The following is a 25,258-nucleotide window of genomic DNA, read 5'->3' as shown; positions in this document are numbered from 1 at the left end:
TCAGGAATGTACAAGTAGTGTGCAAGTTGAAAGAAATCAATAACATTGCGTGGCCCAAGCAGTTGTTGCTGCTAAATTAATTGTTGGAGGATGAGGGTTCGATTCCCCTCCCATTGCATTTTTTCGCTTTTTTCAAACTGCAAGCGTGTGTGTGCAGAATTGGGACGGGCCCGCCCCCAGCGGGAGGATCCGGTGGGCCAAAAAATCAGGAGAAGGGAGGGGTTCGTGCGGGGGGGGGGTCGGGATGGCCTAGAAAATCAGGAGAAGGAATGGGTTTCGTGCGGCACTAGGGGGTGTGGTGGTTTTTGCAATCTGGCACACGATTGCCAGTTATCTACTTTAATTGGCTTGTGTAGTTATGAAACAAAGAGCACAATGGAGTTTAGGACTTGAAAAAGGATTGGTGGAGATACTTCAGGAGCACGATACTCCTTACCACCAAGGACAAAATTGATGGAGCAAGGAAACTTGAAACTTGATGGTGATAAAATTCCATGCCAAACACAAACATGCGAAGTTCTCGAAGCTTCAAATTCAAGACAATCAAATTCAAGACAAGGAGAAGGAGCTCAAAAGGGAATACAAGATGCTAAAAGAAGCTCGAAAGCAAAGCGGTGTCGGCTGGGACGACAAAAGATGCATGATAGAAGCCGACACTGACCTTTTTTGATATCTCGTTGCAACTTGAAGCACTGCAAAGTATAACTAAATAATGCTTCTGCCCCTTTTTCTCAGAAACTTCTCTGGAATATATCTCAGATAATTGTTTCTTTCACATCCAGAGAAATTAAATATGTAATATGTAATATGCATCCATATGACATATATTTTTTGATGATTATAAACTTGTATCTAGTCATCCATATGTAATATCTTAGATAATTGTTTGTTTCTAGATGACTTTCTGATATTTTTTATGTGTTGGAACTTATGAAATCTATTTTTGATCTTTGAATTCTCTCTTTTATATGTAATATGTGCTGGAACATGCTATTTCTTTCAGCAAATCGACAACATATTGAACTTCAGTGTTATGTTCCTGTTTCCTTATCACTATGTATTATCTTTGCCACTTCCGTGGAAATTTTGTACTAGTCCCGTGTAGGAGAAATAATAATCAAATATGCTACTGTACATCACAAGCACTCGAGTTTACCTTCTCATATGTGATGAATAATCATGCCTTTTAGTTGTGGAAACATATTTTTAATTTCTGTATGGTCAACTGGTCTCTGAAACTATCTGGTTCTTGAAGATGACTGACAAGTACCGCATATATCACTATAGTGTCCTTATTGTTTTTGTGCTACCACATACCATTATAACCACCTAAATGTTTCTGGTTGCTAATTGTACTGTCCACCTCTACATTATGCATATGTGCCGGTCTTCACATATACACTGAAGTTCCTATGGTCCATAAAACTTGTAGTAGTATTTTTGCCTTTTTTTTCATGTGGGCTCAAGATCATTGCTTTCTTGGAGAGTTATTTTGAGTCTTGGCTCCCACCTTCAAGAACCAGATAGTAGCAAAGGAAAGAGCTGCCACCCCCAGAAGCTAGTTGTGATGAAATTATTTAAGGACCTACTACTCTGTTTATGAAGTGTGCAATTTCCGATATATTTGCACTATTTTATAATATCCATATTCTTCATTATTGTTCATTTGATAGCAAGATGCTAGTTGTGATGGATTGTGTATGGGTTTTAGCAAGTTTTTCTTACTATGATGTTGTCTAAGTTGAAAAGATTGGATTTTTATTTTGCACCATCTGTTATGCTGCTGCTGGTTCGCATCTATTATTGCTTCAGAATGTTGTTGCTACTCTGCCAACCACTAGTCTTGTACCAAACATAGGGAATTATAGGGGTGGGGATTATTGGGAAATTGAGGGGATTTGGTGATCCCCACCCCAACACCAAATCCTCTCTAATCCCCTAGCCCGTTGGGGTGTAAAAACACCAGTGCCGAACAAGGCCTTAGGAAACAATAAACATGTCTTCATGGGAACCGGTTCCTCTAACATCCTCAAGGGATGTCACGTAAGCTACAGTAACTATGACATGCCTCATTCATATCTATATGGTTAAGACTAAAATAATTATAATTAATTTGTAAATTATAAATCTACTGCATACATTTACAAAAATTATATACAAACAAAATTATGATGAAATAAAATTATTTTTTGATTTATTTTTTGTACATGCTACAGTAAATTCGCATAATGTTACTGCAGTAACCCTGATGTCCCTTTACACACGTATTTCACTGTAGTTTCATGACATCCTTGAGGATGTTAGAGGATCCACTTCTGTCTTCGTGGCCGTGGCCGTGGCCGCGCAAAAACCACTGGGCATCGGCGCACGAACGCAGCATCCTCCCCCATCACCACCACCTTCCCAAAGTCCAAACTCCAATCCCCTTGCTCGCCAAACCCCCGTTCCCCAAATACAATCCCTACTCCCACCGCGATTCCCAAATGGTAACGCTGAGCGCCTCCTTTTCCGCCGCGCTCGTAGTCGAGGATTTCCCATCGGTGCGTCTGATTCGCTTCCCTTGAAGGGAGAAGGTTTTCCTTTTTACTTGATTGAATTTGAACTGGATTTCCCTTCTCGTGGTGCCGCGCAGTTGGAGAGCGATGACAAGATGGAGATGCCACTGGTCAAGCACCGCGAGGTGTTCGACCTCGCACAGTGTGGCGCCCGCGCCTTCCGGGAGCGCCGCTTCGACGAGGTAATCCACTAACTTGCCCACTCTCTTCGTCCTGTGTAGCCCGATTGCACCCGACGGTGTCCGATGGTTTGACGGCAGCAGCTTCAGTTATCGGGAGAGGGTGGGAACTGGATTGGGACTGACTAGGGCACGTGCATGTATAAGATGTAACAGGGCTACGGGCGGCTTAGTTTTGTATGTTGATGCACGAGTGCCTGAATTGGTGAATGGTGTGATGCGAACAGAAAATTTAGTGCGGCATGCTGAAATATCTTTTGTAGCAGCACCGTAAAGGAAATACTGTGTTCATGTTAGTTAGTCAATTTTTCGAGAAAACGCTCGCGTTTCATTTCGTTGGAAAGATAGATGAGAGAACAATCCTCCTAGGAGGTGAGTTTTACAATGTCATGAGCCCGATCAATGGACATCCCAGGATGTTGGCAGAACAACCCTAAGCCCCTGGGCTCCTGCCTTTGCCCAACATCGGGCCTCGCCTTTGATCCTATCAACTAGCGAATCGATGGAGGGCGTCGCATTGTCGTAGACACATGCATTCCTGTGCTTCCATATCATCCAGGGAATGAGCAAGGCGATGGAATCGAGGGCCTTTCAATGCGTCGGCGGCATATGCTCCTTCGCCCGCAGCCACCATTCCATGACAGTGGGTTCCTGATCTGGTGCCTGGATCCGCATGCGCAACCAGTCCAGGATTGTATGCCAAGTTTGTCGAGCAAAGGGGCAGGCCAGGAGCAGGTGTTGTATTGTTTCCGTGGCCTGGTCGCAAAGAGACATCTGGGGTGATGCTGCAGTCCGAGCCGCGCAAGCCTTTCTGCCATCCAGCAGCGATCTTGGTTGGCCAACCAGTTGAAGAATTTTACCTGTGGCGGCGCCCAGCTTTTCCAAACCAACTTCCAGGAGGGGCACCGCGTAGATCCCTGGAAAGTGGCCGCATAACATGACTGCGCCGAGTAGATGCCGTTGGCCGTCCACTTCCAGAGCAGCCGGTCTGGCTCGTTCGAGAGGATCGTGCGGTGCACAATCTGCCAAAGCAGTAGGTATTGGCCGATCTCGTGAAGACCGAGGACCCGGCGAGCCCTTCCGCCACCGTTCTCGCTTTAGGTCGCCGTTTGGGGATGCACTGGTAGAGCAGGGGTGCGAGCTCGCGGACCGGCTGCCCATTAATCCAGCAATCCTCCCAAAACAGGGCCGTCGAGCCATTCCGAATGGCTCACATCAGTTTATGATGCTTGCTGATAATGTCAGATTTTTCTTAATTACAGGAATGGTTGATTTAGTAACTAATGAGGCTTGTCTCTTTGGGACATTAGATGTTTGCGGTTTTACATGTTCTAGTCCTTCTATTTTGGACATTCTTGTTGTCATGGAGCCGGTAGGGCACTGCCTCATTCGACTATGATAACTTTCTGTAACTATGGACAAAACCCAGTAAAGGTTTCGACTATTGTTGCTTCACTGCATAAATATTCGAACAATATTAAAACATTGGCTAAAGGGGGAAGAATCCCTTGCTAACTGTCCGTTAGTTAGATAGGATATGAGACCACTGTGCAGAAATACCTCTGGATAACACCCCAGCGGAATCCGCTTTGCGCGGACTCAAACACGGGTGGGTGAAACCACCACCGTGGGCTCTAGCCACTGAGCTAGCGCTTAGTTCTCAATATTCGAATAATATTACCTCCTTACCTGACTCAAATGTTAAAATGACATCTAGTTTTATTTATCTTAGCGCTGGCAGTCATTTTTCTTGTCATTTATATCTTTTACTTTTCTGAGATATTCATTGTGAAACGTGCGTATCTCATCCCTTATTCCATTATAGGTAATTAGTAAGGATATCTATTTAGTTACAAAAGAAGGGGAGCCTTGGCGCAGTTGTAAAGCTGCTGCCTTGTGACCATGAGGTCACGGGTTCAAGTCCTGGAAACAGCCTCTTACAGAAATGTAGGGAAAGGCTGCGTACAATAGACCCAAAATGGTCGGACCCTTTCCCTGACCCTGCGCAAGCGGGAGCTACATGCACCGGGCTACCCTTTTTTATCTATTTAGTTACGAAAGATATGGTTCAGTTAGGAAGACAGAGACATGGTTTGTTAGGAAAGTTGAGATTCTATTCTTAGGCTTCAAGTCGAATCTTCCCTATAAAGGGGACACCATGTACCCCATAAGGATTATGGAACAAATGAGAATAAACTAGTAAAGATCTAATCTCCATCCCCCACCTTCCCTCCCTGTCATCCCTGGCACCATGGCCGGCCAAGCTTCCCTCCTTGGAGCTGTACCCCCAACCCTTTCATGTTCATCGGCCTAGGACCGTGACAACTTGGTATCAGACTTACCGATCCTCGGCCAATCCCCACCACTGTTCCCCATTCACTTGCACAAACTTGATTACTCTATCTGTTGACTTCATTGTTTATGATGCTTGATATGGTTCTGTTTCAGGCTATTTCATTTTATTCTAAAGCTCACAATTTGAGATCAGGAGATCCGATTATCCTTAGCAATCGAAGTTCTGCTTTCTGTTTGTAAGTTCCTTCACAATGTTATATTAATGTCATTCTTATGCAATATAGGTAAGCAGTTATGCTACTGCTCAGAAATCCATATTGAAATACTTGGTCTGTATTCATGGCCCTTTCGTGGCTGCTTTTATGGCAGGATAAGTCAAGTTCTGAGGGAGAGATCAGCAGCCGACTCAGAGTACCAGCCATTGAATGGCCTTGATCCTACAACACATGCAGAGGTATGAGTAGCTAAAAAGGTCTTTCTCACCGATGTGAAATTCAGATGTGAAAATTAAGTGAATGTATGGATCATTAATTCTTATTATTTTGTAAGTAAATTTTGCTGCAGTTAGCACTGAAGGATGCAGAGAAGGTAGTAACTACCCACGGTAATTCTCCTAGGCCATATCTTCTCAAGGCATACGCACTTATTCTGGTAACACCCTGAAACTTTACTTTTGTTCTTTTTATATATCTTAGCTTCAGCATTATTTCATGGGGACAACACCAATGCTTATGCCTGGATAGTATAATTCAATTTAGCCGTAACTTTTCACCATCTAGGATAATTTATTGGGATTTGCAGGAGAACTTTGGTTGACTTGGTTGACGTTTTGGTTATTTAGCCTCACACTGTATCTTTACTCATTTAAACTGTTCCATTGATTATACCTCTAGTTTTGCGCTCTTGCAGACTCCCACCACCACCAGTACTTCAAAATTATTTATTCCTGCACTTTATTTTCATTTTCTTTCACATGAGTTGAGTTTAAGATCTGTCCACCTGATCCAAAAATATAAGGTGGTAATTACGCACCAAAATTTGGAAGAACATTGTACGTGCCGCAGTCTGCCAAATTACAATGTACTGGTGGGAATTTGCAAAAGCAGAGAAGACAGAGCACACTATTCTCGCACCATTCGTGCAATTATCTCCTACATATCTGTTTCCATGATATTTTGTTCTACAGATCTGCATTGTAATTATATGCTTTGTAATACAGTTATTTTTCATATTGTCATGACTTACAATATATAAGTTCTAATTTTGTCCAAGCAGAAAGAAGTTCAGTATTCTTACCAGAAATATGCTTCTGTAATGTCATGTTGCTTTATCACTTTATTATGGACAGGCTACCTTTAAGAGGACAATAGCTGATCTGAGAGTCCTTAAGACATAAATTCAACAACTTTTATCAGTCCTCCCTTATTATCATCTGTTGGGGTAACCATTGGATCGTGTTTCCTTGCATATGCAGCTGGAGCGATATCAGGAAGCACGTGAGTCCCTTCTGGCTGGTCTTCAAGTTGATCCCCTCAGGTACGATTGTTGATCCATGGTGATATTCATATTCACTGAATAGGTAGCAGATATTTGATACTGATCCTCTTGCACATTTTGTAATACTCGTTTGCTACATGTATAGCCATATCCTGCAAACCTGCCTCAGTGATCTGGATAGAAATACAAATGCTGCAGCCGGAGCAAGATGCCCAAGGCTAGATAGGACTGATGATTTTGAGTGCACATTGTGTTTTAAACTATTGTTTGAACCAGTTACCACACCATGTGGGCACACGTTCTGTCGCTCTTGTTTACATCAGTCAATGGATCACGGTGAGCTCAGCAAATATTAATGTACTTGATTAGCTGCTTTTGTTAGTTTGAACTTCACATCATGTGCTACTTTCAATAGGCAATAAGTGCCCCATGTGTCGGACAGTTCTTTTTATTGGTCCAAGAACTTATCCTATAAGGTACTTTTTGTTGTCTTACAAAATTAGATTTATTCATTTGAACCGAAGTTTCGTTTCCCTTTAGGCATTCATTTTTCCCTTGATTTCTCTGATGTCAGTCATGTTTCAATGCCTCAGCGTAACATTGAGCAACATAATTCAGAAAAATTTCCCTGAAGAATATGCTGAGAGGAGGTCAGAACATGAAAATATGACATATGCAGGCATTGATTTGATGCCTCTCTTTGTTATGGATGTCGTATTACCATGCCAAAAGATGGCACTGAACATATTTGAACCTCGCTACAGGCTGATGGTACAACTATTGCAATTTAGTTTTTTTGTTTGTAAGATGCATTTGTTTACAGCTATGCACCTTCTGATTTAATCAACATATCTTACTGCATGGTTGCAAGTTGATATGTAGCTTGCAGGTGTAGCTAAGTAAGATTTATCATATTTTCCCAGAAAGCTTGCTGTACAAAATAGTAGGTTGAATAATCAGAACATTATATTTTCCCTAAATCCTTATTGTAAACTCTTAATGTAAATAAAACAGAAATAAAAAAGATCTTTCTATCCGTCACCTTCTGGTATCAAATCTGTACAAAATTCCAGATGGGTATTTCTTCTTTGTTTACATAGTTGACCATATTGCTATCCATCCATTTGCATGGAGATGTTTTCTCGAATACGCAGGAGAGCTGCCGTATCATTGCACTAAAAAGTCAAAAGTCAAAAGTCAAAATACAACCCCCAACCCCACCCACACACCACTTAATGAGTAAATTACAAGCACGCCACTGACTATTAACGACCTCGACCAAAAAAGCAGAAGCTATAAGGTGGCTACATCAGGCCGCCCTATTAAACACACAATCATTCCTGTGATTCCACAACCTCCATTGAGTTGTAACTTAGCTTATTTGCTATGTTTTAAAACACTGCTAGGATGTGTTTTATCAATATATTCACAACCTTGTTTTTCCCCATTTGAAACAGGTAAGGAGAATAATGGAAGGGAGTCATCGGATGGGAATGGTCAGTTTCAAATCTGAGATATTCTGCTTGCCTAAAGAGTTCATTCATTGACTGATTCTATAATCCAGGTTGCTATTGATTCTGCGACGGGAACTGTAGCTGACTGTGGTTGTGAGGTGGAAATTCTTGAGTGAGTCCAGTTTTCTTCATTTTTTGTCAAAATTCTGCCAACACTTGCGGTCTCACCTATCTTCATAAATGTGTAGGTGCGAGCCCCTTCCAGATGGACGTTTTTATCTAGAGGTAAATTCATGCTCTGTTTGCAAGATTACCAACCATTTGTGTGCACGCCTTTCTTTTCAAGGTTTATATTACACACATTGACTACCTAGAAAGAACCACCAAAATACAAATAGTGCCAGCCAATACTGCTGCCGTGGCAGCCAAACCGGCGGCAACTAAGGTGCTGCCATGGCAGCCAAGGCAGCAAGTCCACCAAGCCACTTGTACATGGGTCGGACCTGAAGATGTGCACCCTGCTGAACAGGGCCAAATACAAATACCAGCACGACGAGTAGCAGGAGATTATCCGGTCTTGGACCTGGCGATTCGGTGGCGATTCGGCACGACGACTCTATCTTCTACCTCCGGCTCCCTCCCCTGTTCTCCTTTCTTTTTCTTCAAGACATGTATCCGAACTGAATTCCTCTGTAGTTGTGTGAGATTAGTGAATTGTGAGTTGGGATCCTAACATCGTGGTATCAGAGCCTCCCTCCAGCCTTCCGATTCATCTCCAATTTGTCCCCAAATTCACACAAATTTCTGCCCAATTTTTTTTCTAGCACACAATTCTATCCACCACCATGCATCTGGAAGTAAAAGCTTACCTGGACAAGCTTTGTGCGGAGACAAAAGCACGCTACGACGCCTGGGACAAGCAGTTTGAGCTGCGGGCGACCTTGCTCACTCCAGGAGCTCCCCCTCCGCCACTGACGCGCTCGACCGTCGTGGCCTCCGATGGCGGTCTCTCCATCGGCACCACCATCCCTGTGGTTGTTCCTGACGCCTTCTCCGCCACCACCCATGCCCGAGAGGTCCCTGCGGTCGCCCACGACGCATCCCCAATCTGCATCGAGATAGCGCCCTTCACTTGTACGACGGAGTGCTCGACCCAGATTGACGTTGTCGCCAGCGTCGACGAGGTACACGACACCGCCACCACCGTCCACTCTGAGCTCGGGGTCGATCTCATCCTTCGGGAGATCGAGCAACCCACAACTGCTCATGCGACACCCTCAATCGGCACCGGTGCATCCTCTACCGCCAAGGTCGTCCCTCCCGTGGCGACCACAACCGATGTCGACCCCAGGGCCAGCGTGCAGGAACTGGATGACTCACCATTGCCCTACTTCAACACCTTTCCTCCAACAACGAGCGAGTTGGACTACAACATCGTCCTCTTTGTCTCCAGCAACCTTACTGCACCTCCGCCAACCAAGTGCTCGGCATAATCCCTCACCCATAAGAGCGATTGGGTGATGCCTCTTCTCATTACCAACGATGCCTTTCCTCGGTTGGTTTCCCCAGTGACCAGTGAGGCGTACCACTATGATGTCGTCGACACCATCGACATTGCTGCCCCGAGAAGCACCACCTATTCAACAGGAGGCCTTGACCACGACGAGCGCATGCGTCCATCCTACATTGAGCAACAACAATGGCGCCCCTATTTGAGTGCAGATTGCTGTGAACAACGCTGCCATGTTCCATGGCATAACTCACGACTGCATCTAATGTGATTATGGATATGTGTGGCGGCCACAGGACCGCCAACCAAGGGCGTGGAATGAATTGGCAGAATGGTTATTTCCTACTCCGTATGCTACTGTGGTTGTGCATCTGTTTTTGTGCGTGAAGAACCCAAGTGCTTCGAGCATAGAACTATTAAGCACAAATGGTCTTCACTTCATGCAGTTCAAGTGCCAGATCCAACGGATGAGCCTCTCATTTGCCTTCAAGACGAACAATTGCAGTCTTGGTATTCTCCAGATCGCGCAACACTCTTTTCTCGAGAAAAAGCAAAGGACTTTTGCATTTCTTTGCATTGAAAAGGGTAGGAGTTCAGTTACAAGTGTCCAAGGACGCGTGGATTACATCAAGATCAGTGCACATCCTAGGTTTGTGGTAACACTATCCTAAGGCCAATCGCCCCGGCTTGTGTCCAAGAGCGAGCCTCGTCCTTGAACCTATCGACTAGCGTATGAAGGGAGGGTCTTTCGTTGTCAAAGAAGCAGCTATTTCTATGCTTACAGATCATCCAAGGCACAAGCAGCGCGACGGATTTCAGAGCCTTGTGAAGGATCGGCGGTGTGTTCCCCTTGCGTGCAGCCACCTGTCCATAAGAGTAGGCTCCTGGTTGGGTGTTGGGGCAGAGATGCGCAGCCAGGCCAGGACCTCGTGCCAGGCCTGCCGGGCGAGGGGGCAATCTAGCAGCAGGTGGAGAAGCGTTTCCGGTGCTTGGTCACAAAGTAAGCAGCGCGGGTGGTGTTGCAGGCCGTGGCGAGCCAGCAGTTCAGCAGTACAACAGCGGTCCTGGTTGGCTAACCCGTGGAAGAACTTGACTCGTGGCCGTGGCACGCAGCTCTTCCAAACTAGCTTCCAAGAGTAGCAGGTCATCAATCTGTGGAACGTTGTTGTATAGCATGACTGCACCGAGTAGGTGCCACTCGCGAACCACTTCCATATCAGCCTATCAGGGGCGTTGGAGAGCTTGATGCTCTGCATGATCTGCCATAATTGCAGGTACTGCCCGATCTTGTGGATGCAAGGGTGCCGTGGATGTGACGGGCCAGGTGTTGTGATGTAGGGTGGAACCCTAATGGCCGATCTTTCACGAAATGGAGGGGATTTCCCGAAGAACACGATGAACACAAGAGAGGAGAACACTCAAATCAAGGAGATCCAATCACACATGTGCTAAATCCACATACACAAAGGGGAGATACAAGATCCAAAGTCAACAAGGGAGGATACACGGTAGCAAGTTCATCCCAATCCGTGAGGAAAGAGTTCTTGAATCCACTAGGGGGATTCCCTAAGAGGGGTCTTGAATCCACTTGGGGGATCTTCTCCTTTAGGAGGTCTCGGTCTCCAAAGGAGTAGGGATAAGTGGATGAGCAAGGCTCAATCTCATTGTTGAGCTATCACAATGCTAACCCTAAAACGTGGGCAGAGTTGGAGTATATATAGTCTAGGGGTAGGTGGAGTTACATGGGCTTCGGCCCAAGTCATGCACGCAGGCAAGGTCCGGATGATCCGGGTGATCGTCTGGATCATCCGGATGTGTCGTGGAGGCAGCGACTGGTCCGGTCGTCCGGGTCCTGGTCCGGATGTCCTGCTCCGTCCGGATGATCCAGGAGCTGGTTCAGCCGATCCGACTTCGTCGAGGAGGTTGCAGTAGTCTTGGTGCGCGGTAGCCAGATTGTCCGGGCCGGGGTCCGGATCGTCCGGGACTTGGTCCGGATCATCCCGGTAGCTGTTGACTTGCTTGTTTTCTTCTCCGTCTTCATGTTCCTCGTCTCCTTTCGTTCGGCCTTGCTCTTTAGCTTGTCCATTGCTAGTTCCTTGGTGCCCGAGTATGCAAAGTGTCTTTGTTTGAGGTAGTAGCCATGTCTCATGTGTTTCGAAAGGGAATTGCGAGAGGAGAGATGTCACCTCGGTCTCGAGAGCTCTTGCACGTGCACGTGTCATCGGTCCACTTGGCACTTGGAGAGACAAAGGTAGGTCCATGGCCATGGGGATAACCTTAGGATGGTCCGCATCATCTCTCCCCCCCTACCCTTGGGAAAGATCCGACCTCGGATCGAAATCCTCATCACCATGGAAGGGAGATAGGTCTGTGCCGTTGAAGATGTCACTCATGTTGTACTTGTCACGTGGGATGTCGATCTTGTAGGCGTTGTTGTTGTATTGTGCTAGCACCTTGAAGGGTCCGTCGGCTCGAGGTAGTAGCTTGGACTTGCGTTCATTGGGGAAGCGGTCCTTGCGGAGGTGTAGCCACACAAGATCTCCAATGTTGACTATCATGGGTTGTTTGTTGATGTTGAGCTTTGTCACGAGTCATGTACTTGGCGCTCAATCGTTTGCCTTGTATCTTCATGCACCTTCTTGACATAGCTTCCGCGTGCACTCGCGTCCATGTTGATGCGCTCTTGTAGAGTTAGCGGTAGAATGTCCAATGGGGACAATGGATTAAATCCATAAACGACCTCGAAGGGGGACTTGCCAGTAGTAGAGTGTGTTGCTCGATTGTAGGCGTACTCGGCGATGGGCAAGCATTCCTCCCACTTCTTGACGTTTTTCTTTATCAAGACTCGAAGAAGTGTAGATAGCGTCCGGTTGGTGACCTCCTTTTGGCCGTCGGTTTATGGATGGTATGCCGAAGAGAAGAGTAGCTTGATTTCGAGCTTGGCACATAGGGTCTTCCAAAAGTAGCTAAGGAACTTGACGTTGCGGTTCGAAACAATAGTCTTGGGCACTCCATGTAGACGCAAGATTTCCCTACAAAAGAGATTTGCAACATGTGAAGCATTGTCTATCTTGTTGCATGGAATAAAGTGGCCATTTTAGAGAAACAGTCCACAATAATAAATACCGAATCTTTTCCATTTTGAGTTCTAGGCAAACCAAGCACAAAGTCCATACTAATATCTTCCCATGGGTGGTAGGAATAGGGAGTGACATATAGAGACCATGAGGTTGAGCTTTAGACTTAGTTTTGCGACATGTAGAGCATCGGTTGGTGTAGCGGGAGACGTCGCGAAACATATTGGGCCAAAAGTAGTTCTTGGAGAGCGAAGCGAATGTCTTGTCACGTCCAAAGTATCCCATAAGTCCCTCCGCCGCGAGCCTCTTGCAAAAGCAACAAACGAAGAGAAGACTTGGGGATATAGAGTTTGTTAGCTCTCATAAGATAATCGTCCTTGATATAATATCGCTTCCAAGTGTGATGCGTTAGACATTTTGCAAAAGGAATGGCAAATGAAGCATCATGTGCATACAAGTCTTTGATGTGCTCAAATCCTATGACATTCAATTCAAGTTGAGTTACAAGCATGCATTTGCGGGAAAGAGCGTCCACCACAACATTTTCCTTACCCTTGATATACTTGATAACATAAGGAAATTACTCGGATGAACTCACTCCATTTGGCATGTCGCTTATTCAATTTTGTTTGACCTTTAAGGTATTTAAACGTCTCTTGATCCGTATGGATGACAAATTCACGAGGACGAAGATAATGCTCCCAAACATGCAAGACTCACCAAAGCATACAACTCTGTCATATATGGGGTAGTTAAGTTGCGCTCCGGAAAGTTTTTCACTAAAGTAAGCAGTGGGTCGCTTTTCTTGCATCAACACGCCACCCATGCCATTACCTCTAGTGTCGCAATGCACTTTAAAAGTTTTATCAAAATTAGGTAAAGCAAGTAATGGAGCATGTGTAAGCAAGTTCTTAAGCTCCTCAAATGCGGTAGCTTGAGAGTGTCCCAAACAAAGGGTGCATTCTTCTTGCTCAAAGCATGTAATGGTGATGCAATAGTGCTAATGTCCTTAACGAATCTACGAGAGAAACCGGCTAGGCCAAGGAAGCTGCACACTTGTTGCAAGTTGGTTAGTTGTGGCCAAGTTTTAATAGCATCAATTTTAGCTTCATCAACATGAACACCCTTAGAAGACACAACAAAACCCAAGAAAACAAGCTTGTCAACACCAAATGTGCATTTCTCCATATTAGCATAAAGTCGTTCGTTTCCAAGAGTTTGCAAAATGGCCCTAAGATAGGTGACACGATCTTCTAGAGATTCACTAAACACAAGTATACCATCAAAGTAGACCACAACAAATATGCCAATGTATTTGCGAAGTACATAATGCATAACACACATGAAAGTGCTAGGTGCTTCGGATAAGCCCATAGGCATGAACTCATACGAGCCGAACTTGGTTTTGAAAGTGGTTTTCCATTCATCACCCTCTTGAATGCGAATTTGGTAATAGCCACTTTTAAGATCAATTTTTGAGAAAATGGTGGCTCCGCTAAGCTCATCTAGCATATTGTTAAGGTGTGGAATGGGATGCCTATAGCGAATGGTGATAGCATTTGTTGGACGGCAATTGAAACACATGTGAAAACCACCATCCCTCTTAGGCACAAGAATAACCGGAGCGGCACAAGGACTTAAGCTCTCACGAACATGCCCATTGTCAATGAGGTGCTTTACTTGTTTTTGTATTTCTTTGGGGTTGACGCGGTATGGTGCCTTGTTCGGTAGGGGCGCGCCGGGGATGAGGTCGATGCGGTGTTCGATGTCACGAAGTGGAGGTAATCCGGGAGGTAGCTCATCAGGAAACACGTCCTTGAACTCCTGCAATAGATTGGACAACACTAGAGGTAGATGGTGAGAGGTGTTAGTTCTTGCCGCTTCATCTTTGCACACTAGGACATAGTGAAGAACACTCGATGGGCGCTCACACACAACTCTCATATCTCTTTTGGTGGCTAAAAGCACTAAGTTTTTCCTGTCGCTCATCATGGAGGCACTCGATTTTGGCTTGTGGCGCTCACTCTCTTTTTGGTGGCTCACTCTCACTATTCTCTCCATGATGGGTGGATGCTTGCTTGTCGGTGATCACTTGACTTGGCGACATGGGTCGTAGCACGTACTCCTTTCCTTTCATCTTGAAGCTTATAGTGATTGGTTCGTCCGTTGTGGATGACGCCACGGTCGAATTGCCAAGGTCAGCCAAGTAGTAGGTGGCAAACGAACATGGGAACCACATCAAACTCCAACATGTCTTCGTATGCTCGAATCGTGAAGGAGACCTAAACAGTGTGCTCCACTTGAATGGTGTCGGAGTCGCTAAGCCATTGGACCTTGTAGGGACGAGGATGCTTCATCTTGACCAATTGTAGCTTGGTACATAGCTCTTCACTTGCCAAACTGTGGCAACTTCCTCCGTCGATGATGACCTTCATGAAACGTCCATTGATGCCCGCTTTGGTGTGGAAGATATGGCAACGTTGGTCTTCGTCTTGTTGGTGTTGAAGTGTCAAGACTTTGGAGACAACAGCGGGGCTCGAATCATTGTCACAAAAGGCTTGATCGTCTTCCTCTTCATTCACTCGTCGGTGCATGGCCACGTGCTCAAGTGCTTCCATTTCTTCCTCACTCATGGAGTCATAGGTGCCGTCGTCGTTGGCGATCGTGGTGCGCCGCGTGGGGCACTCAAATGTCTTGTGGCCTCAGTCTTGACATGTGAAGCATTTGATGGAATTCGTCTTGACGGTCTCATCCGTTGGAGTAGGTGATGATGAAACTCTCGGTTTGAGGTTGCTTGTAGTAGGAGGACGGCTTGAAGATGTCGAAGTTTTCTTATAACTTGACTTGTCGCCGTTGCTTGGTGAAGCTTTCGTCAAGGTAGAAGGCGTTGTAGTCGCTGAAGCTTGAGTGTATGAACCATAGGTCTTGGAAGAGTACTTGGCGTACTTGTAGTCGTCTTGCACTTGTCGCTCCGCCTTGGTAGCTTGGTGCACTAGCTGAAGGAGGTTCGAGTATGGTTGGAAATCCACAATCTTGATAGGGTGATTGAGTCCATTCAAGAAGTGTGCCATAGTTTGCTCCTCATCTTTCGTGACATTGGCTCGGATCATGGCGATTTCCATTTCCTTGTAATACTCTTCAATGGACTTGGTGCCTTGCTTGAGGAGTTGAAAAACTTCTTGAATAAGTCACGGCTATAGTACGTGGGTACAAAGTGCGCTCACATGACATCCTTCATTTGATTCCATGATGTGATTGGTGGGTCAACTTTTGCTTCTTGTCGCTCAATGACTTGCTCCCACCAAATAAGGACATAGTCTTGGAACTCAAGAGATGCCATGGCAATCTTCTTTTCTTCTTCATAGTCGTGTAAACGAAATATCTTGTCGACCTTCAATGCCCATCAAAGGTAGTCTTCGGAATCATTGCTTCTAGAGAACTTAGGTATGGTGAACTTGAGCTTGCCGTAGCGTTGGTCTTCAATGCATGGGGGTCGATTGTGAAGGCGCTCTTGCCTTGGTTGAGGGTATTCGACCGCTTTTTCCTCATGCTCCGCTTGATTAGCTTGACTTTGAGGGCATGGGATTCTTGCATGGTTCCTCATTTCTTGGCGCTCCTCGAGGCGTGCGGCTTCTTGTTGCTCTCGTCGGATAGCCTCTTCTTGTTCCCGGTTGCGTGCGCGGAGGGCTTGGGTTGCTTCATTTAGAGCACGGTGGGCTTCGAGGGCTTGTTCGTCACGGCGTTGTTACTCTTGTCGAAGTGCATCGCCATCCTGGTTTACTTGGTCATCTTGGCGTATTGGAGCTTGCTCTTGATCCATGGGATCATTTGCTTGACGACGATGTCGTTCACGTTCTCGAAGGCGGTCTTGTAAACCGTTGCCATGAAATGGGTTTTGTGGGGCTTGATGTTCTTCATGGTCTTGGCGACGATGCGGACGAGCTCGTGGAAGACTTGCATCCGAGAAAGAATCCGAAAAGTGTCGACTTGAATGGGGCCGTCTTGATGACGAAGTTGTGGAAGAACGGTTGACCATCAAAGCACGAAACTCGTCCATTTGCGATGATAGCTTGTCGTCAAGGTAGTCCCTTGTGCGTTGCTTGGATTGTCGCAAGTCGGTGGTGAGTTGGTCGATGTGGTCGCCCAATGTTTCATTCGCTTGGTGCAAAGCTCTATGTACGCCGAATAGTTGATTCTTGGTGATGTAGTTGTTGGGCTCCTCTTCTTACTCGATGAAGAGTGGGTTGGTAGAAGTACTTGACCTATCCATCATCTCAAGCAAATATGTGAGTGGAAGAAATCAAAGAACTAGACCAAATGTATCTTATCCAATGTGGAAGATGGATCAAAGATCACCCAATGTAGTATTATGGAAGTAGCACAATTGGTACCGGATCTCAATTCTCACACCTACACAAGTAAAGCTTTTGGAGTAGCTAGGTGAGGACGGTGGCACAAAATTTATGCAATTGTTGGCAAAATTCAATAATGTTGAAAGAGATTCACAAATTCGCAAGTGATTCAAGTAGACCAAAGCAATATGTGGCACACGGAAACACACAGATAGATAAATGGGGTCGTGCAACCAAGGAACGAGCTCAAAATGTGGAATCCACGGAAAATGCTCTTGTTGCACAACTCTAGAGAGACGCACGATTGCTCAATAGGCGGATACGAAACTTGTGCACAACCTATAAGAGACAAAACGTATCTACTTTCTATCGCAAGTATGCTATGTATGTATGGCTCCTGGTGATTCTCTCACGATGATTCAAGATGATCGAATATGACAATTTGATATGCAATGTGGCGATGCTATGGCTATTGCTTACAAGCTCTTTGTTTTCTCTTTGCTTAAAAGTTTTCTCTCTTTTGGTAGTTTCCTTTGGCCACTTGTGCGAAATTTTCGAACCAAGGTAGCAATGATGTATATGCGGGAACAATTCATAACACAAGAGATGATACGATGATATATGCATGCAATGGAAGGAACGTTGCCCGACAATACTCAAACGGCTAGTCTCGATAGGAAAGTGACGCAAAAATGGGCTCGGGGTTAACAATGCAATGGCAAGGGAGAGTATCCGAAGATGTCGTTGAGGTTACCGTCCTTGCTCACGGTTGATGGTGGCACTAAGGTAAAGTGGTTGTTGTTGATGACGAATCTGTGGCGAAGATGAGCAGCGGTGATGTCGGTGTCGAACTGTCCCTAAGTAGCCGAAACACGTTAGGAAACGGAAACTGCAACTCAGATTCTCAAAACAAACGTGTCAAAATCGGAGGTGGTAGCGGATAAGAGATGGTGGTTGCGGAAAGCGGTGGTGGTATGTGGAAGAGGTGGTAATGCGGAAGTGTGGGCGGTGGCTGAAATTTCTGTCAAAAAATTCAGTTCTGTCAGTGGAAGCCGGAAGATCCGGCTGATCCGGGCTGGTTCGGATGATCCAGGCAGGTCAACTTGCTAGGGCTAGGGCTTAGGATTAACAAGAAAATGGTGGAGAGAAAGAAAAAATTGTGAGGATTTTAGGTGGATTTCGTGGTGGGGAGGTGGGGAATAGGTAGGTCCACTTGCAACACAACGAATCCACAAATCAAATTCAACAAAACATCATCAAACCAACAGATCACAAAATTTTTGGTATGGCTATTTTTTGTGTGTTTTTTTTTTTGAAATTGGACAAAAACACACAAAATTAGGCTAGAAAGTGGGGGTAAGGGCTCCAAATTCGTGATCAACCATGGCTTATATACCAAGATGATGTAGTGTGGAACCCTAATGGTCGATCTTTCACGAAATGGAGGGGATTTCCGGAAGAACATGATGAACACAAGAGAGGAAAACTCTCAAATCAACGAGATCCAGTCACATATGTGCTAATCCACATACACAAAGGGGAGATACAAGATCCAAAGTCAACAAGGTACACGGTAGCTAGTTCATCCCAATCCGCGAGGAAAGAGTTCTTGAATCCACTAGGGGGATCTTCCCTCAAGAGGGGTCTTGAATCCACTTGGGGGATCTTCTCCTTTAGGAGGTCTCGGTCTCCAAAGGAGTAGGGATAAGTGGATGAGCAAGGCTCAATCTCAATGTTGAGAACATGGGCGGAGTTGGAGTATATATAGCCTAGGGGTAGGTGGAGTTACATGGGCTCCGGCCCAAATCATGCATGCAGGCAAGGTCGATGATTCGGATGGTGGTCCGGATGATCCAGGCTTCGAGGGTCCGGATGATCCGGCGACCGCCCGGATCGTCCGGTGTGTCGTGGAGGCAACGGCTGGTCCGGTCGTCCGGGTCCTGGTCCGGATGTCCGGCTCCGTCCGGATGATTCGGGAAGCTGGTCCGGCTTCGTCGAGGAGGCTGCGGTAGTCTTGGTGCGCGGTAGCCGGATCGTTCGGGCCGAGGTCCGGATCGTCCGGGACTTGGTCCGGATCATTTGGGTAGCTGATGACTTGCTCGTTTTCTTCTCCGTATTCACGTACCTCTTCTCCCTACGTTCGGCCTTGCTCTTTAGCTTGTCCATTGCTAGCTCCTTGGTACCTGAGTATGCAAAGTGTCTCCGTTTGAGGTAGTAGCCATGTCTCATGTGTTTCGAAAGGGAATTGCGAGAGGAGAGATGTCTCTTGCACGTGCACGTGTCATCGGTCCACTTGGCACTTGGGGAGACGAAGGTAGGTCCATGGGGATGACCTTGGGATGCTCTGGTCCATGGGGATGACCTTGGGATGCTCCGCATCATGTTGCCATTGAGCCCCTCTGCCATCGTTCTTGTCTTGCATCATCGCTTGGGGATGCAGCCATATAGCTTGGGGAGGAGCTCGCAGACTGACTGCGCAGTGATCCAACGATCCTCCCAGAACAAGGCGGTAGACCATTCCCAATGGCCCTGGTAGTGGATGCCGAGAAAAGCGCTAGTTCCTCCACCGAAAACTGTAGGTTGAGTCCTTGCCCCGCTCGTTCGGGATCCGTTCTGGAGAACCACAACTAGCGGAGCCGTAGCGCAAGTCCGGGGCGCTCTAGGCCGCGAACATTGAGGCCGCCAAGTTCTCAAGTTGCTTGAGCATTTTCTTTGGGGGCGCGAATGCGAGCAACTGATGCACGGGGATTGCACTTAGTATAGACTTGACGAGGGTCGGCGTCGTAAGTGGATGCCTAGGTTGCAGTCACAGTGTCGTGGACTCCCTCCAAGCGCAGCCAGTATTCCTCGAAGTGAAATCGTGGGTGGGCCTTGGGCATTGGCGAGCAGTCCAGCAGAAGTGGGGAGTGATCTGACACGACGGACGCGAATTATCGGAGGTGGCACTCGCCGTGTGCATCGTCTTAGTCCGGGGTGCATAGCACGCGGTCGAGATGCACCAACGTCGGCGGCGACTGCTCGTTTGACCATGTGTAGCGCTGGCCGGTGAGGTAGATCTCCTGGAGCGCTAGATCGTTAGTTAGATGGCGAAACTTGCCCATCATGCGCCGGTTGAGGTTGTTCGTGTTCTTGTCCTCGTCGCGGAGGATGAGGTTAAAACCACCACATAACATCCAAGGCCTGGGGCAGTTAGCCCTGACATCGTGGAGCTCCTGTAAGAAAGTTATCTTACCGGCGTCGTCTTGTGGCCCGTAGACCACAATTAGCCACCAGGGCGTGCCCGCGACCGTGGAGATCTTAGCAGTGAGCGCGTTAGTGGTGAACAATGGGTTCGTGACAGTCACGTCCCTGCTCTTCCACGCAAGAAGTATGCCACCCCGCGTGCCCTGACTTGGAAGATACGTGTAGTCATCGAATTCTGCACCAAGCGTGTCGAGGATAACCGACGAACTGATCAATGCCATTTTCGTTTCTTGCAAGCAAACAATCGAGGTCCCTGTGGTGTCTAGCAATGCTCGAATGGCATGGCGCCGTGCCCGTGCATTGAGACCGCACACGTTCCATATCGCTATTTTATGGCCGTGATCCATGGAGACAGTATCAGCTGCGACCTAAGTCTCGCACGCGACGTGGTCACTAGCGACGCCATGCATGCTGGGATCTCTCGATCAACCAATGCGGCAATTGCTGTGAGGACCGTTAGCGGTATCGGTGTGGCAAACACGTCATCCTAGGCCTTCATCTTTGCCGCGGTGATTTCCTGGTTGGTTCCAAGGATTCCAAGCGTCCGAAGAATCTGCCTGTGCGCGCCTCTTGGCGGTGGGCAGTGCGGATGCGGATATGGCCACCCTGTCTGCACGAGCGTTGCGGCCGCCAGCACGCCATGCTAGGTCGTCCATCGCCATGCCATCGACACAACTGGAGGGATGTGCGTCTGTACGTCTGCGCTTGTGGCCGCGGTAGTGTGCGCGCCCTGGGCCACGGCCATGAGCCGGGTCACGGTCGCCGCCGGCGCCTCTATCTCCATCGGGGCCAACACCCTATAGCACGGCGGGTGGGGGATCCCTAATCATGGCGGCGCGGGAGAGTGCGATGTTGATGGGGTAGGCCAACATCCGGATGGTCGGTGCGTCGGAACTCAGGCGCGCAGGGACCTGCTCGACAACGTCGAGGATGGCGGCGCGACGAATGCCGGCTAGGGTCATGCGTGCGCCTCGACAGCCGGAACGTGGCGAGGTCGGCGTGGGAGCTGGTTTGTGGATGTAGGTGTTCGATCCAGCAGCTTTTCTCAATATTGATCAGTTTGAGGGTTTGGCCTCTTTTCTTATTGACTTGTCAAAAACAATTAAATTTTAAAATTGAAGCTATTATCAGAGGGTAAATAATTCTTTTGTTCATAGGTGGAAGGTTCACGACGGTTTCGTATCTTGCGATCCTGGGATGAAGATGGGTGAGTCCAGAATGCTCTATATACTCCCTCAGTTTTTATTTACTCCGCATATTAGCTTTGATCTAAGTCAAACTTTATAAAGTTTGACCAAGTTTATCGAAAACAATCTAAACTTCAACAATAACAAATATATATGGTATGAATTGAATGATGATTCTAATGGTATTGATTTGGTATTCTGGATGTCAATAATTTTTTGTATAAACTTGTTCAAAGTGTACGAAGTTTGACTCGAGACAAAGCTAATATGCGAAGTAAGTAAAAACAGAGGGAGTATGTTTATATGATGCATAATTTATCTGGAAGAACCTGTTGTCTTGTTCCAGCCCTTTTCAACAATTTCTTACTTTTGTTGTTTTTTATTGTAGGTACCGTGTTGCTGAAATTGAATGGTTCCAAGATGTTTCTTTACCAGAAGGATCACAAGAGAGAAGAGATGTAAAAACTAATTACCTTATCAAATTTATCTCCTTTTGTTACCAGAAGTGCTTGAAGAAGTTCAACTGTGGTGGAATATGCCATTCTATCTTCTAAAACCAAAAGAAGTAAAAGGAAAACAACTATATGAAAATAGATATTTCTTTGCCAGCACATCTCAAACTTTATACACATATCTACTTACACAAGAGCTGATAACTTCTCTTAGTAAGTGGTTTTGTGACAAATACATAATACTGCAAAAAGCTACAAGTACTGTGGAAAGTGGCGTACATTACTTTTTTCCAGTATAATTCATGCATGCAAAATTTTCCAGTATTTTACTGTGGAAAGTGGTTTGGCATCTGAATTTTATTTTTTGTACATTGTGTGGCAATTGGTTGTTCCATTAAGAAATTAATGCCTTGTTTGTGGTTTCTTTTCTCTGTGTTTGTGGTTATTGTTCTGCGTGCATCATGCCATCATCTCCACTTCAATGGAAAATAAATAGCATGTTTAACCACAATGCAATGGTAAACAGATAATTCTACCTCAACAATTGTATTGAGTTGTATATTTGATCTAATTCTTTGCAGCTAATTGAAAGGGCCAATGAAGCTTCAGAACTGGCTAGGACGTACATTAGGCGTACCAGAGAAACCATAAGGCCTGGTATGATATTCTCAATACATTGCATGAATATCCTTTTCAATTTAGTGATTCTATTGAAAAAAGTTCAAGCACCATGGGAACTGGATATGATGCATTTCACTCTCAGGCATGCTACGCAAACCATAAGACCGAGTATGCATAGGTCGTGAAGCTAGGCTTTGGAACCCGTAGTACCTTATGCATATATGTCAGGGTATTAGGATAACGGTGTATTAAGGATTTATTATCTAGGGGCATTATCATCATTTCTCATGGGATGTTATCTTGTACCGGCCAGATTCTTTATAAGGCTATCCTTGTATCATTGTTTTGCTAAGAAATCAAAACCCAAATTTTATCATGCATTTATTTCTTTATCTCAGTTCTTTAAATTCCAGCATTTTATCTTCTTTGACCTGCAATTTATCCCTGTTCTACTGAATCTTGTTGAATTCCGAGTTCTTGCTGATCTCTCCTTGTCAGATCCATCGGGATCCTGACAATGTATACATATATTTATAGTCTATTTTCTTTAACTTCAAATATTTCTAAATCTTTCGGGATTCTACTTTATTTTGGGGTCTTGACAAATAAGACTGGGCTTTTATAGACCCATGACTTAGGTGCGTCCACCACTGTCAGTACTCACACTCTCAAAACAGTATATGAATGTTCTGCTCTTTGAAAGCTGTGTTTGTTGTTTGGTGCTCAACCGATGCCCATAGTGTTCTACTTTCACCTGTTTTACCGGATGCAGTGGGCCGGGCAAGACACTTTGATCTTGAGAGCATTCCTGGACCACGGGACCCTGAGAAGTTCAGTTTTTGGGTAAGCCTTGTTCCTGCAGATTCTTAGGTGAAGAATATAATATCTTTGGTGCCATGTACTTATTTCTTTTCTGCAGCTTGTCAACTTGATTAATTTGAGGCCATCGGATAAATTAGAACTATTACGCCTCTGTGATACTCGGGAGGTTAGCTTCAAGGCTAAATTTGCATTGGAACCTTACGGGAGATATCATGTTTTAATGTTGCACTATTTTTTGCCCCTGCAGAGAATATCTCTTAGCCTTAGATTGCTGGGCAATGCAGAACAAGGTTGCCGTGTACAGTAACGGATTTATATTTGACGCACAACCATTGACTAACAATGTTAATTTGTAATATTATTTTATCACATATTCTGATGCTTGTGAAATTCTTATGATTTTATATATGTTCTTTTATTCTCTTACCTGCAAAAAAAGCTATATAATTCTTGTACTTGTTATTATTATTGTGAAACCATTCGATGTTTGGCGGAACACTCGTATTCCTGTAGGGGCGTTGGGTCCAGTATGAAATGATGCTTCAAAAATTCTCAAAAGATTCACGGATGTATGCTTCAAAAATTCTCAAAAGATTCACGGATGTAGTGCACAACGCCTGCAGGTCTCAAGGCGGCGACCAAGTGCACGCTAGGAAATGGAGAGGTAGCACTGTTTTGGACAGATTGGTGGTCGTGGAAAGAGCGAATCCAAGATCTCCTGCCAAACTTATTCGCGGCAGTTAAGAATAGAGCATGGGAGAGAACGGTGAAACAAGCCATTGTTGACGGATGGTGGCAAGTGTCGCCTAGCAGGTGCCCTCAAGCACTAAGCGAGTTCTTGCAGCTCATGGACAGAACCTAACACATTGAGCTCCTGGATGGCATACTACATTACAATTGTTCTCCTAGCAAAAGAGCCCGTGCGTTGCAACGGAAGAAAAAAAAAATATAACACATGCTCTTAACCCAGCAACCATACCATAATAGGCCCATCTCCTTTAGTTTAGCGAGGCATCATATTTTTGTTGCCGCTTATTCTCCTTCTCACTCTCGCCGGCGGTGGCCTCAGTGTTCATACAAACTAAAACATGTTTGAATATGGTTAATCCTAAGGCGTCTCTCTCTCCCTCTCTCGCTTTTTCTCACTCTCATGATGAAAAATCTGTTGTTTTTTCCAGTGATGTTTTTCAGAGGTATGCATGTGTAGTAATCGATGTTTTTTCCCCTATATGGTTATAGTTGGTGTTTATTTGCAATCTGGATCGCCTCCGACACGAAAGAAAAACGGATCGTGCTATAGATTATAAGTTTGCTTCCAAAACAATATTTAAAAAATATATTTAACAGATAAAATTAACATCATATTCAGATTCCGCATATTTTTCAAATAAAATTTCATATACAATATGTTAAAATCTGAGTTACCGTTTAAAAGATACGGATGATTTAGAAAATCATTGGTTTGACTTAAATTTCTTCCAAAATAATAAATAAAAATACTTAACATGTAAAAATAATCTCATATTCATATTCTAGATATTTTTGTAATCAAATTTCATATATAACATGTTTAAATCGAAGTTACGGTTTAAAAGATACGGATAATTTAGAAAAGCATTTGTTTCACTTAAATATGATCCGCGAATGAATTACCTAAAAGGCCAGGTTTTTCTGAAAAATGTAAAATAATGATTCGGTTTTTTTGCAAAAGGGTGCGACAGACAGGCAGAAGCAGTCCGTACTTTATTATTAGAGATAGATAATTAGAAAGACAACATAACTTTAAAGATAAGTACATGGATAGTTCAACATTAGAAGATCATCAAGTGAAGAAACAAACTGGCACCTTGGACGAAATATTAATAGGAACAAAACTATCACTGAACTTGTTCATTTTTTTAGCAATTCCATGAATGCAGAATCAGGGAAATATCATGCAAACAGTTTTGGTTAAAACATCTTTTGAAGCAGTCAATAATTTCAGCTTGTAAATCCCATAAATTTCTCAAAAAAC

At 45.2% G+C, this 25,258-nt stretch overlaps 1 protein-coding gene across 3 annotated transcripts; it reads left to right on the top strand.

Moving 5' to 3' along the window:
• The first annotated feature begins 2,292 nt into the window (after nucleotides 1-2,292).
• LOC123091904 (LON peptidase N-terminal domain and RING finger protein 3) lies at nucleotides 2,293-23,670 on the top strand. 3 transcript variants are annotated; one of them, XR_006443763.1, is made up of 18 exons: nucleotides 2,293-2,540; nucleotides 2,633-2,737; nucleotides 5,183-5,265; nucleotides 5,399-5,483; nucleotides 5,594-5,680; nucleotides 6,504-6,565; nucleotides 6,672-6,862; nucleotides 6,942-7,002; nucleotides 7,120-7,297; nucleotides 7,984-8,022; nucleotides 8,091-8,152; nucleotides 8,229-8,265; nucleotides 21,320-21,369; nucleotides 21,738-21,807; nucleotides 22,383-22,458; nucleotides 23,163-23,265; nucleotides 23,342-23,410; nucleotides 23,492-23,670. XR_006443763.1 is itself a non-coding variant. In XM_044513521.1 (18 exons), the coding sequence occupies exons 1-18, from the start codon at nucleotides 2,298-2,300 to the stop codon at nucleotides 23,549-23,551; spliced, it is 1,629 nt and encodes a 542-aa protein (XP_044369456.1). In that variant the 5' UTR covers nucleotides 2,293-2,297; the 3' UTR covers nucleotides 23,552-23,670. The 3 variants fall into 3 exon arrangements, 2 of the variants coding, with proteins under 2 accessions (XP_044369456.1, XP_044369457.1); XM_044513521.1 differs by having other exon boundaries at nucleotides 23,195-23,265; XM_044513522.1 differs by lacking the exons at nucleotides 23,163-23,265; nucleotides 23,342-23,410; nucleotides 23,492-23,670 and adding an exon at nucleotides 23,048-23,070.
• Nucleotides 23,671-25,258: the final 1,588 nt, after the last annotated feature.

Source organism: Triticum aestivum, chromosome 4B (genome assembly GCF_018294505.1).
Source record: "Triticum aestivum cultivar Chinese Spring chromosome 4B, IWGSC CS RefSeq v2.1, whole genome shotgun sequence".
NCBI classification, from domain to species: Eukaryota; Viridiplantae; Streptophyta; class Magnoliopsida; order Poales; family Poaceae; genus Triticum; species Triticum aestivum.
This window is presented reverse-complemented; position numbering and strand designations above follow the sequence as displayed.

Excerpts from the sequence above, each read along its gene's own strand:
- LOC123091904 (XM_044513521.1), top strand. The coding sequence starts at position 2,298 with ATGTTAGAGGATCCACTTCTGTCTTCGTGGCCGTGGCCGTGGCCGCGC. Across the intron at positions 2,541-2,632 it reads TAGTCGAGGATTTCCCATCG|TTGGAGAGCGATGACAAGAT; the intron begins GTGCGTCTGATT and ends GGTGCCGCGCAG. Across the intron at positions 23,266-23,341 it reads CTGAGAAGTTCAGTTTTTGG|CTTGTCAACTTGATTAATTT; the intron begins GTAAGCCTTGTT and ends TCTTTTCTGCAG.